Consider the following 14,378-nt stretch of genomic DNA (forward strand, 5'->3'; position numbering starts at 1 on the left):
ACGTTATGCATCCGTCACACTGATAGATGGTCCCATACTGAGTACACTTTTGCACAATGCTGCCCTCATAATTAGCCGAACCAGTGAGAGAGAGAGAGAGGCGCACCACAGTCCTGATGAACAATATACCGGTCTGAGGTAAAACCGCACAGTTGTTGATGACCTCCCTCCCGCTCAGTAATGTACCTGATCCCTAAAGCCATTAATAAGGTTATGCAAATTCGATGCAAGGACGGCACAGACATAAGCAGGGAAATATATCACAAGGACAAATGCATCACTTCGCTAGGAATGCATTTAGTGCTCGGTAAACAAATACTTTACTTCCTGTAACGATCAAGCGAATGTGGGGCATGTTTGTGTGATTCATTTTTCTAACACTTCTTTTTTCTTTTAATCTGAGGACCATACTTGCAATAAATTGAAAGTCACGCTACGGCTCAAAAATTACAGGAAACAGGTTGCCTGTTTCAGTGTCAAGTGTTTCGCAATATTGCAGCTTAAAACAAGCTGGGATATTAACATGTCGGCTGTTGAGGCAAACTGTTCTCAAAATGTCACAACAGAAGGTTAGTCGAGGGTGAGCACTAGTGAAATTGGATCAAAGTAAAACAGCTGAACATACTACGGAGTGACAAATCACAGTTTAAAGCTATTGTATCACCCCAAAGAAAAGCAGCTGCCAAACATATTTACAATCCAAATGTATTTATTCTAAGTTACACTAAATGATTAAACTGGATGCAGGAGTAGATTTAGGTTAGTAACATACAAATCTGAAATATTTGATCACAATCCAATCCACATTTAAATCAAGTTTCCAAAGTGCCAAGTACTGCTGCTTTAGTATTTGTCAGTAGCCACAAATGATTATAAAGTATTTAAAAGAATCTTGTACAAATGCTTCACGGTCTACATGGAAGAGTTGCCGCAGAAAATCTGCCTACTTCACTCTCCTCCTTATTTGCATACAAGCCATCCCCATTTGAATGCATCGTCGAACTCGTTCCCCAGAAAAAGGACGAGCACTGCATCGTGATTTACATTCACTACTTGACTGTATGCATGTCTTCCCTTGTCCCTTCAATAACCCTTCAACAGCCAGGTAAGTATAGTCACTGCTATTTTCGGGGGAGTTGAACAGAAAGACGAGAAGCGGGACATAAAGGACAGTTTACGAGACAAAGCCACACGACCCCCACGTATGTGGTGACTCAGCAACAATTATTCACTGCTATCCAAAGGACAGAGAAAAAATAAATGATTTTCTTTTGACCTGCTTTGCACAACGAAATTGGCATGAAAAGGAGATTCATTTGTTATCAGAGAGACATAGAAGGGGGACTTGGCTACAAGAACCAAACCTCCACGCGACATTCAAGACAGAAGCCTAAAGATATCCATTCAGTCTGGGAATGTGGGTTTTTCATTTTTCTTCCTAACAGATGTATGGACTGGTTAAGGCCTCCCGACACTATTCTAGATGAGTAATTAAGGAAAATCCATTTCATTAGCCAAACCTCAACCCCCACCATGAGAGATAACAGCAATGTCTGTCTAATGGTTAGATGTTGTAATTGCTGGGAGGCAACTATCCAGCTTGTGAGGTACCAAATAGCTGAACTGTGAAAAAGTTACATTTGAAATGTTGAAACTGATGCACTAGGTAATGGATTTTCTATGGGATCTCTGAGCATGTTCACTATTTACTCAAGAAAAGAAATATCAGGCAAACGTATCTTATGATAGTGAATCAATGTGCATGTTGATCCCGTACCAGGTGTAGAACACACATTTTAAAACATATTATTAAGAGCTTTGGTAGAAGATAACACATACATATGTGCTATCTTGAATTTCAAATGCATTTATTACATGATTTGAAAACTGCAGTGGGGATTCTTGTAGACTGTATCGGGTTTTATCCAAACAAGACACAACTCAACAAAGCTCCTTAAATAAATCATTCAAAATTACCTAAATGTGATAATCTAATTAAATTGAGGGATTGCCATACTTTGTTTTATAGGTGAAGGTGTGTTAGTGCTCTACTTTGCCAAAAAGCCATGTTGTTTGAAATGCAATACAGTTATTTCAATTATATTGTAAAATGAACAGATATGAAAGTTTAAGAATGTTAAAATGTTTTTATAAGAGTACATTTTCTTGTGTCAACTGTCTCAGTTACACATCAACAAAACTACACATCTTGCATTAGTTGGTGAAAAAAAAAATCCTGGGTCTGGTCGTACATTTTCTGCAAAGTATCACATTCACATTGACCTGTCAGTAATGATGCCACTGTACAAATGAGAAGTACAAATGTCACCATACCTATCTGCTGCGCTGCCTGACTAAAGATCAGCAACAGTAGTCATGGAAACAATTCAATAACCTGCACTACAGCAGTACACCTATATGTAAGAGACCAGCATTCATATTTAGTTTGGTCATATTTCATTGGATACTCCACAATAGCTACCATCTGATCGCTATAGTTGCGCTAAATCTATACATTGTTTTGTTTTAAGGGCACAATCAATGTATGCTATGTCAAATGTTAAAACAACTTCATACAGATGTGAAGCTTGATACGGTGCAATATTCTACACCTTCAAAATACTTACGTTAGCTTTACGTATATATCTATGTAGAAAAACGTTTCAGTGGCATCATTCTTGCCACATTTGTCTACATAAAGAGGAACACTGGGTTCAGACGTGACGTGTCACTTTGCACAGTGTCCAGGGAGAAGTTCTATTTCTGAACAAGACCAGCGGATCAAATCCACAGCGCCGGTGATCACACCTGATGAAATGAAACGATGTGACATGCCACGGACACTCGGCCCTACGCACTGAGGTGTGAGCCATTCAATGCAGAATTAATCAAAAGCTATCCAGCGTCCAGATGAATCATTGAATCTTACATACTGCCACGGCCCCTATGGCTAATCATAAGAGCAAAGTTTCCAGTTGAGTAGCGTTTGTCTATAAAAATACAAATAGAATTTGTCATGAAGGCAGTGAAGCTGCAATATCTCTCGTGGCTCCCTGTAGCCGGTTCTCTCTGCTGGCCCTGCTGTTTCCTCCACCATTAACGAAGTCTGGAGGGAAGAGCCATGCGGGAATACGAGCTGTCTTTCCTGGTCTCATTTGAGAGGTAACAGGTACCACAAACAACACATGGCGGGGGTAACGCTCAGCTCTCGACTGGCTCTCTCGATGGGAATGAGGGGGACAAGACCTTGTGGAATCCGAAAGTAAGCTCGGCTTCATTACTAACAGGAGGAGAAAAAGACATGCTGTTGTTCATCCTTCCACCAGCTTTCACTGAGGACACCAAATGAGCTATGGAAACTAGAAGAACTAGTTTCATATGATGTAGTCTATTAAACATGGCTACGTGAGCCGTTGGAGAAGTAAATTCAAACATATAAACATGGAAAAAAACATTCTGGAAACGTTATATTTTTAAAACACAGCAATTTAAAAACAGGAGGTTTACTGCTGTTTGCAAGCTAATCCATTAGGACCAGTCCTGGCATATGCTTCTCTCCGCCTCTCTGACATCAAATGGATTTTCTGTCATTCTTTTGAGCTGCCTTAGCAAGAACAAGACAAGTGGTTGTGTCTGCTCGACTCCGTGTGTCACTCTGCTGCATATCCATCAAGAGGTTGAAGATTTTGTTAGAGGGCACAGATGGTCTGCAATTATTGTGGAATGAAAGCGATGCATCTCGATATATGTCAATGGAAAGAAGCTATGTAGGTATGCAAAACGCATTACCCGCGGACTCCGTGCGCTGACGAACAGCAAGTCAAACGGGACCGGACAAATTGTCTGTTGGCTGCAGTTCATTGATAACTCAACATCAATAGAAAAAACGATCCCGTTTAATATGTCAACTCAAAAATATAACCTCGCAATTCTCTGGGAAAAACAGGGGCATGGCATGCGGGTTGCCATGTGCTACTCATTAAATTATCATTCAGCCTCAGATAGCTCATTCCTCTTGGTGTCCGGTGGATGAATTACTCTCCGGAGTGACCTCTTTTAACCACATTTTCCCCGTCCGCGCAGACACAGGGCGGATGATTAAGCAGTTTGAATAAAGACTTATTTGAATTCACGCACTGCCACGTCCCCCAGGCCTTCTACCCAGCCCTTCCTGCTTGGTCAGCTGTGAAGTGGTGTCGGTGGTGCGTTGGCCCTTTCACCGGGGGGAGCCCGGCTGCACTGAAAGCCGACACTGGCCGACCCCATGCCGTTTTGCATTAAGAAATGCTAATACGGGGAGGTTGCAGTGTTTCAGATCTTGCAGCTCAGCGTGGCAGCGGGCTCCCACTGGCAGTCTCCCCAGGAAGAAGCCCCTCAGAGAAAGCCAGGGGCCACAGGGAAACACATGCTCCACAAAAGGAGTGCAGGCCTCAGCGAGCAGCTTCGTCAGCCTTACAGAAACTCTGGCTCAGTGTTCTTCCGAATGAAAACAGGAACAACAACAACAACAACAAAAAAAAAACTCTGCAGCCTCAAAGGCTACTAATGTGAATAACGATATGCTGCTGAGAGCATTTACTTGTTCAAAATCCAGCATAACATTTTAAGTCCTGTGTGCGGTCTCAAAGATGACCTTGAGCAAATGCAATCCGAAGTGATAAAAGGCACCTGTTTTCCAGGGCAACAGATACACTGCGAGCCAATTATTTTAGGCACACATGGTTTTCTGTGGTTGTTTACTGACAGCAAAAAAAAGTAAATATCCCCTGCACTGTGTCAACTCTGAATTTGAATATTTCTTCAATAACTGACCTGTATGTCAAAGAGATGTGATTTGATATTCCAGCTATTTTTTTTACCATGGTGACTTTAAAATTAGCTTTTTTTTTTTGCTCATGTAATTCTTACTGAAAGCCTGAGATGCATACTTAATTCCAGATTACACTGCGTTTATAACAACATGAAGTCTGAAGGAAGATCATGCATAAAACAGAACACATTAGAATTCCATAAATTACCATTTCCATGAATTCGATCAGACGATTCAGGGAAATGTGTAATCTTTGATTTAATCACACTGGCTGTTCAGATGTGTGCAGCCCCGTTTTTGTGAGACAAATCTACACTACTACCGAGCTGGCTCGCTCTAGTTTTGTCACCTTGAGAAAATGAAGTTCATGCCGCTGAGGGGAAAAGTCTCACTACACATCCAAAACGTTTTAATGAAATCATTTCATCCTTTAAAAGCTGAAACCAGCCTGGGTTGAGAAATTAAGATAAATGATTTGCCAAAAAAAAAAGGCTTTGGGGGCTGGAAATATTTGACATAGAGACATCAGACATCACTGAAAATCAACACACAAAACCTATCAAGGCAAAAGCTAAAAATACAAAACAATATCTACTTAAATCACTTTTTCATTCGATTCAAGCGGCGGCTTCAAAGAACAGCCAACGGGAGTACGTGGTGTCGTTCACTGGAGAGAAAGAGTCAAATAAATTTCAACCAAAAATGCAAGACAAGCAGATTTAAATAAACAAAATCTGCAAGCTCTTAAAGTTTTAGGTTGTGATGTGGAAATTGCGCGAGAAGGCATGGAGCAGCTTACATGGCTCATTAGGTGGTTTAAGTGAACAATGGAGGCTCTTCTCTCTCTGATTGTAATTGACTCCTTAGTGTCAAAGATTTTCTATAATTAAACAATGACAAGCGTCATCGAAAAATCTCAAAGATAAACTTTTTTTTTGCAGATTTTACTTATTTATTTTATACGTAACTGCAGCAAGGTGAAAGGTCCTCAGAATGGTTTTATGTTACAGAAATATACAAGCAGGGAAAGACGTTGCACCCAAGAGACACACAGAACGCTGCTGTACTTTGCAACTTAAAAGGATTCTTTCAAATCCTGTAGATGACTGAAGGCGCGACTGGAGCTGAGGATATTCCTCCTCAGTGCTCTCCTACTCCTTTCTGAAAGCCTCGAGGCCAACCTAAATGCTGCACCTATGCAAATCAGTATCATTGTTATGAGACAAATCTGCCGCGGTAAAGGCCATTCCCCCCACCCATGTCCCCTTAAGCACAGTCATGTCACCGCCGGTGACCGGCGTGTTGCTACTCTGGAATTAGGAGGGGGGGGAGATTTGCATCTGGATTAATAACTCATTCTCTGGGGTTTCTGAGCAGGCAGCTGGGGCACTTTGGAGTTTGATGTAATTCAACCCTTTGGGTAGTTAACTTGGAAGCTGGATCAATTATTTAGACCCTTTCATTTTGTTTTGTGGTTGCTGCGCCGGTGGGAGACGCAGCAAGTAGTTGTAGTTGAAAGGCATCAACATTCAAATATTAAAAAAAATACCCTATTTGGCATTCAAAGTGATGGCTTCTGGGAGACATGCGGCATAAATGGCTGAGTTTGAATGACAACATTTCATATTTACATATCGACGGATCACAAACAGGAATATGTAACCTGCTGCAGTTACAAGTGTGGAGTTGTCTGACCATAATAATAAATCGGGTTTCCTAAGGTTACCTTGAGGAAATTCTTCTTATGTACTTTTCATTTGCCATGCATTGAGCTCTTGCAGTGTAATAAACAAAGTACATTGAATAAGTGCACATCAAGGCCTTCCAAGCCAGTAATGGATCCACAAGATGTCTATGAATCTCCAGCAGCGGGTTATACAGGAACAAAGAAACAATGTCACAGCAACACGACAAGATAAACGATGTTCCCTGCCACACACAGTTGCATCCCAAATAAAACCTGTAGGTTAGCTGCTGACACACGCTGACAGCTACTTCGTAAATGGACTGTACATGTTTTGCAGTCACTGGATTCTTTCCTCGACCGGCAACGCCATGTTTGCAGTTTGAGCCCAAATGTCATTCTGTCATTCTGAATGAGTGTTAAGTCAATAGCAGGAAACACTGAGTGTTTCAAGAGGAATGAGTAGCTGACACTTATTAATGACAAAACCACGTAGGGCGTTTTCAATCCTAATCTTCCTCAAGGAGCAATGTCTGAGATGCTATCAAAATATAACACGACAGTACGCCTTTCGTGGGGCTATCACTGCTTTTAATACAACTTCAAAGGAGTCAGTCTTTGCAGCGATATATGATGATAAAGCAGGGACTTGCTCCTGGTGTGAAGTAACTCTCTTCATTCCTTCCTTACTTTCTTTATGAGGTGCGGAGGATGCATGCAGGATGTTTCTGAATATTCTATAGAGGCATTGTGAAAGGTTTCTCCCACCAGCACGCATTGAAACTGAAGAGAAATATCTGTGACAAATATCTCCCACTGAACCAAAATTGCCTTTCTCTTTGAGTGAGGCTCCGAACTTTGCAGACCTTGCTTCAGAGAGTTCTGTACTTTTTCCTGAGGCTACATATCGACTCAAAGTTTCAACTCTCTCTCATGGTGCTCGAAAAAAAAAAAAAAACATACTCTTGCCCACAGCCATCTGCATGACCTATAACACAACATGTCCAGGAGCAGGGGAAGGCTAACCTCCAGAAAGCAACAGTAGTTTGAAAACACAACTCACCATCAGCAGTTGCAGTGGCAGGAGCATACAGGTTCCCTGAGCCAGTTTTAACTAAGAATGAATTGGGGCCAAACTCATCCTCAGAGTCAGAGTCCTGGGCTGGCTGAGCCGCACAGTTACCTAGCAACCCTCCCTGGCTCTGATTGGCTGCAATGAAAAGGGGAGGGTATGGGAGTTGCTCAACAGGGGAGGAGGAGGCGGATGAACAATGCAGCGGAGGACCTGTGGACCACAAACAGAGACAACACATTGGGAGGGGTGGGGGGGGGATATGAAACACACCCAAACACAGGCAACATCACAGAACAGACACACACACACACACACACACACATATATAGGTAAGACTTAACTCTGACATTTCAAAAACAAACACGGACACATCTGCCTTGGTCTCCGCCACCTCAGCCCAGCTGGAAAGAACAATCCAAACAACAGAAATTACTTTGAGATAGAATAGAAAAGGTAAATGCCTGCACTGGTTTAGAGAGAGAGAAAAACAACTAGACACCTTTTTGGGATGTTAAATGCAAACGAGGAGAACAATTCCGGTTTGAGATAAAAAGAAAAATAGCCTTTTGCTTTCTAGAGCACAGCCACCGGTCATATTGTGCACGTATTTAACAATACGATAAATAAATCAAAATCCAATTAGCGTTTCTTCCTGTAAAACATAATATGAAGTGTTTTTATATGAGCTAGTATCGACCATTTTCAACCAATAATGTCATGACATCCATCCACCAATCGATCTGCAACTTTTACAGCGGTGCATTGTAAGCCCGCCCACTTTTGAGCAGTCCAATCAAATGTGAGGATTTGATGGGATCTAAATCCCCCTTGTAACATTTCACAGCTCAAAAATTTCATTTCACTGCACAATACTCACAGTACAGAAGCTAGAGAGGCTCCAACTTCAGTTTCACCAGCAATTTAAAAAAAAAGAAGAAGGAAAAAACTACTTTTCAGCAACGGTGTACATTAATTAAAGAATAAGTGCATCTACTAAAATACAACAAAATAATATTTCAAATTCCAGACACCATCTCAAATAACTGTCTTTCGACAAACATCAAAAATTACTGTAGCAGATTCAAATTTGTGTGCTGTGCAGAAGGAACATTAATATGCGTCCAGATGTGACGGGGTTGTTAATGCCCCCCTCCTGCGGAAACACATATAACCCCTGCCAGCCAAGAAATGCATCCAACCTGAAGCAATCCTTCCTATTTCTTCTGCACTCTGTGTCCATCTCCGCTTTCCTAACTTCTCAGTAATATAGAGTACAACAGGGATCAGACTGGCCATTGACCTTAACAGAAGAATATGAATAATTTACACTTGTGATTATTTATAGCTTCTCATTATATACCAATATGCAACCCTAATTCCTACATACAAATATCACACTACTTCGTCTTTCAGGGCTTATTGGCTCCAATCCCCATGCTGTCATGGAATGTTAAATCTCCACGGAGCTCCTATTAATGTGTGATTAACTTTTGATGCAGCTCCGCGCCACGCTGAAAATGGAGCACTTAAGTAACATGACTGCAGCGAACAAAGCCATCAGTTTGCCGCCCTCCCCATCTTCCCATCAGTCCGCCGGTCGCGATGTCGAAATTCCTGCTGACTGGACCGCCATCCATCAGGAGAGATAAATTCCTCTCTTGCTCTGTAATGATCCCTGAAGAGTATTAAAATACGACTCACTGACTTGCATCTAATTAGGAAACAATTAGTGATATTAACATATTAGCCGTAGCCCCTACACAAGCAGCCAATGCCCACTACCCCGGAGAGTCACAGTTTGTGCTTCACATACATTTTACGCTGCACACTTCATTTCTCCCTCGGTCCTCTGATGCCCGTTGCAGGTAATGGGTGCAGGGACACAGCGGTCATGCTGTGGGCTAATGACCGGGACACTGTTGTACTTGAATGTATAGCAATGTACGACCGGGAGAGTAAGAGCCGCTGAAAAGAGCATCATTACAGTCATCGCCGGAATCCCTCGGTTACATCCAAGACACTGCACTTAACGTGTGTCAAAATAACAACACTCCGCCGAACAGAGTACCACTCGCACAGCTAGTATCTGCAGCTGTGAAACACCGGGGGCGAGACTGAAGTTCTCGGCACAAAAGACAGAAATGAGCTGAACCGGGTCCCGGTCTGAATATTAAAGCATTTTTTCCCCTCAAAAAGAGAATTCATCAATGGGACGAGAAAAGATTAAAGTTGTCCAAAAAAACGGTCAAAGTCGTAACCTAAATGAGGTCAAAGTGGTCATGCTCAGCCGCCATTTGTCTTGCGCGCAGAGGTTTTACTGTCTCACTGGGTTTAATTGATGCTGCCTTGTGCCGCTCATGCCCGGGCCTCGTGAACCTAAAGTCACAGACGGGGCGAGAAGCCACAGCTTGAGATGGCCGGTGAAGTCTCACTGGCTGCCACAGCTGATTGCCTTTGCCTTCACTCACTATATTACAGCAGCAAAAAGGGACCTTTACTTCGGAGCCCCTGGACCATGCGCTATTGCTTTAGTCCCTGACAGCTTCAGGAAGTGCCCATCACTACCTGGCTTGGCCTGACTGCAAACACCCACTGACACCCACTGCATTTAAGGTCTTAATCAACTCATTAGCAACCCAATTAAAAGAGTAGACAAACCCATGGCTGACTGTGATCTGCAGGTTAGGATAACTGCTAATGATATTTTAATATTTAGTGCAACACCTTCTCGAATACATGTCTTGTAATTCATTTTTGGAATATAACTGATGTTCTGATCCAAAGTGAGAGACTAAAGGTGTAACAAGTAACCAGCTGTAGTGTTTTAATTCTAAGAAAAAAGATTTACCGATTCTGAAATCTTATATTCTGCAGATTTTTACATTAGATTCATATTTATAAAATGCATTTCAATAAATACCTTTACAGTATAACAGTTCCACAGTTGTAAAAAAAACAGAACAAAAGTGGTTCAGGCAAGAATAATTCAGGAGATGTAAACCTCACATCAAAGCTCCAGTTCAAAGAATGACATTTATTTTCGAGGGAAAACCGATAACAGTATGAGGTGCTGGTATGAGAGACAGAAGCTGAACAGCAGCAGAAACATGAGAATGTGGGCGGACAGCTATGCGTCAATACTTTTTTTACAAGCCTACAACTTCCAATAAATAAGCAAGTAGGTGTTCTTTGTTGTACTCAAAAACTTTGAGGAGACTCGTGAGTGTTGACGGGCAGGCACACTGGCTGTTGCTGAGATGGTGCGGAGACTGCTTGGTTGCAGGACGATATGTCATCAACATTCATATTCATACAACCAATGTGTGTTTATTATTCAATTATTTACTTGAGGACAGGGTTAAAATACTCTGTTACAAGTTAAAGTCCTGCATTCAAAATGTAATTTCAAAAGTATTAGCATCGAATAATACTTTAAGTAGCAAGAGTAAAAGTATACTCACTATGCAGAATGGCCCATTTTAAATAATATACGTGTTTATGGTGGGCCTATATGATCGCATTATAATTAGTGTGTGAATGTGATCATCACTTTAATGTTGCAGCTGGTAAAGGTGGGGCTAATTTTAAAAACATTATATATTTCATAATTAGGCTATATTCTATTTAATAATACATCATAGTTAATAAGCTGATTAATATTTTATTCTAGCCTCTTAATTTTGCTCTCAAAGTGCACCAGATTGATGCATATAGGTGCAGGAGGGTCCAAAGTCCACCCACCACAGTCCCAAAAGCCCCGGCGGGAAAACACAGCATTATGTTAATCAATCTGTGTATGCATGTCTGCGAGCGTCTGCCTGTGTTGACTAACGAGTGGAGGCAGGAGGAGACATCAGCACGGTTGTTTAAGATGTACGCATCCAAGCCCAAGCTAACTGCTATCATTACTGGAGGGACTGTGGTGCAGAATCATGCATTGGAAACGATGAGCCCCAATCACAATGATCAAGTTTCAGCAGGAGAGAGAGAGGCGGAATCAGACATTATCACTGTGCCTATATACACACATGAACATTTATGTTTGAAAATGCCTTTATTTGAGGAGGCCCGAGGGAGGGAAAAATTAAATCAGGTAAATAGAGAATATAATTTCGAGGGAGAATGTAGTTGAGTGAAAGAAAATTGAGTAAGAAGAGTCAACATCTTTCATCTGGCGAGTCCTGATTTTTAGTTCCCTCTGTCTTTGTCTCTATACCGAGCTAATCTTTGTGATTTTGCCTCCCACTGCTATAAATTCTGATGCTATACATAGAAATTCATACATGTATATATGTTCAAGGAGAAGTTTTCATTCTTCAAACACATAACCTGGAAAATAAAATCTATGAATACCTTTTTAAATGTTAGTACACACCCACAACACCGAGGAAAGTGAAGCAGATGTGCGACGCCGCAGTGACAACAGGAATTATCTGTTTGCTCAAGGACTACAGCTGCAGGCAGCATCTATAAAAAATGCAGTGTATTTGCAGATGAACACCGGCGGTAAAAAAACAAACATCTCGTCGGCTGTGGCACACAAAGCTTAGAGGACGCAGAGGGATGACTCAGCGGCGACCGAGTGTCAACATCACACCGCTACTCTCGTTGTGAAATGCAGATTGTGTTGAATCTCCATTTTACCACATATCGTGACGGCCTGCATTTAAGATTTACGTAATCAAGACACCAGCATTTTTATTTTTTTTTCTCAAAGCTAAAGCTAAATTCACATCTTAATATTCTACAATGACTCAAGCAAACAACTGGAAAACAAACATCTACTGTGTGTTACTACACTGACTTGGACAGTTGTGCAGTAGTATTTGTACAGTGGTGTGTGAAAGGTTGGCAGATCAGTCAAATGTTGCGTAATTGACACACATTTTGTCATCCATGTAGGCTGCGTGGGATTCGCTCCAAGATACGATGTTTAAAGCTTTTGCCATATTTTCAGCCTATTGACTCTATTGAATTTTGTACTTACTGTTCCCGCGATCATCAAAAGGGCCAGACTCATAATAATATTACAATGTTTATTCAGATTTTTCCTGTACTTATAGTTACACGTGTTTTTGCATGCGAAGGTCGAAGCGAAATGAACGGATCTATTTTTGTGTGGGCACGTGGTACGTGGCGCGAGAAGGTTAATCCTAAAATGTAGTCGGCTTTATTCCTTACCTGTTGCATTTTGCAGTGCAATATTCACCACATTTTTATGCCGCCCCCACAGCATGCATGCTCAGACCAAGTCAACGGCACACTGGTGAAAGTGTACCTTTACAACCCCTAAATCAGACCGGCCCCTTTTATGTCCGCTTCACTTTCATAACACGTTCTTCAATCAGCAGACATTTAATTGCACAGATTAAAAAAAAAAGAAAAAAAGATCATGGGAGTGATGTGAGGAAGGCCCGCTAAAGATTATTAGTGTCTGATTCTTACCAGCATCTGTCAGCAACGACAGCTTTCATGTATGGAAGGCCTTCCTTTCCAGTTGATTAACTCTATTTGGAGACATCTGACGGCGGCAGGTATGTGCCGCTTCTGCAGTGTCTCATTTGAGAGGCACGCATACGTCTGTGATCTTGTGCACTTTAAAGTGGTATATGGAAGAAAAAAAAAATCATCTGGAGCGTTAGAGACCTATTTATAAATGCATGCCTCTTGTTAATGTCATCCTACATGCGATCCTCAAGTAAGTGTTCGGGCAAAAACACATTTTGTACAGGGTAGGTAATAATCATAATGAATCGTGAGCAGTGTGTACTCTGTGGTTCTTAGTGAAAATGGGCCATGAGTTTTCATGTAGCTCCGACTTGAACACAAAGTCATAATAACTAATTCATACTGTAGTGCGGGCATGCTATGAGGCATTAAGGATGCATTGCAAGTCTGTTCAAAGGCGAAAAGAGAACAGTTAGGTTTTGGAAACAAGCCAATTATGCCAAACCAAATACAAATAATGGTCATTTAATTGGGTTGGATTTGCCTACAAGATGCTTTGGCCGACGAGGTACTTTAATTGGATGTAATAGCTTTCAAATTGCCTGGCCATCATCAATTCCTTTTTCAGCGTTTCAACTTTGTCCCCTGTTGCCCAGCTCTAGGGGCTGTGTTTACACCGTGCGACACAAATGCACACATGATCAGGATCACGTTGTCCGAGAGATGTTGTTACAAAGGCTTTAGAGCTGCTAAACCCATGAAAGGAGGTTTGATACCCTTTTTGAGTTGTATTTTTCTAACGGACTGGCAGTGTTTGAGCTCCGCCATGACTAATTAAATGTGCCCTCTTGCCTACTATGTCACTGCTCTTGGTTTGGATTGAACTTCAAAGACGGGTGGGATGGCAGTGAAAGTCCTGCCTCTGTGTCACTGACGGTCTTTGTGACTGAAGGAAGCAAAGGCACCGGTAGTGATGTTTTTTTGCAATGTAACATGATGAAAGATGTGGTAAATATTGGCTTACAGACCGACAGACACTTTAAGGACACTATGGGCAATGTTGCAAATCAATAAGGTGATATTGGATTTACGGGACATTTAGCACCTTGAATTTTCAAGTATTTAATTAAGTGACTGGTTCCCAGCTGGCTGTTTTATCTATAAAAAATCTATCAATCAAATGTTCATTAAATGTACAATATAGATACTAATAGTCCTGGCTATTCGGCAAACAGACTATATTTGACTTGTGTCCTAACTAAAAGTTATGAAATAAAGTAGAATTCATTCTGATTAGTTTTGGTTACTTTATATTCTACATTCTGTGAGTCTGTGATTTGTAGGTCACTTTCAATGACAGA

General features: G+C 41.4%; 1 protein-coding gene across 12 annotated transcripts in view; it reads right to left on the reverse strand.

Moving 5' to 3' along the window:
• tenm4 (teneurin transmembrane protein 4) overlaps positions 1-14,378 on the reverse strand; it is a 148,916-nt gene that overhangs the window by 81,963 nt on the left and 52,575 nt on the right. For 9 of the 12 annotated variants that reach the window (XM_031863523.1, XM_031863518.1, XM_031863517.1 and 6 more), the window contains exon 4: positions 7,558-7,779. The exons of the other annotated variants lie outside the window; for them this stretch is intronic. In XM_031863523.1, the coding sequence (XP_031719383.1) occupies positions 7,558-7,779 (222 nt within the window). The remainder of the gene's footprint in view (positions 1-7,557; positions 7,780-14,378) is intronic. 12 annotated transcript variants of the gene reach the window in all.

Source organism: Anarrhichthys ocellatus, unplaced genomic scaffold (genome assembly GCF_004355925.1).
Source record: "Anarrhichthys ocellatus isolate YVR2014 unplaced genomic scaffold, GSC_Weel_1.0 scaffold29, whole genome shotgun sequence".
Taxonomy (NCBI): Eukaryota; Metazoa; Chordata; class Actinopteri; order Perciformes; family Anarhichadidae; genus Anarrhichthys; species Anarrhichthys ocellatus.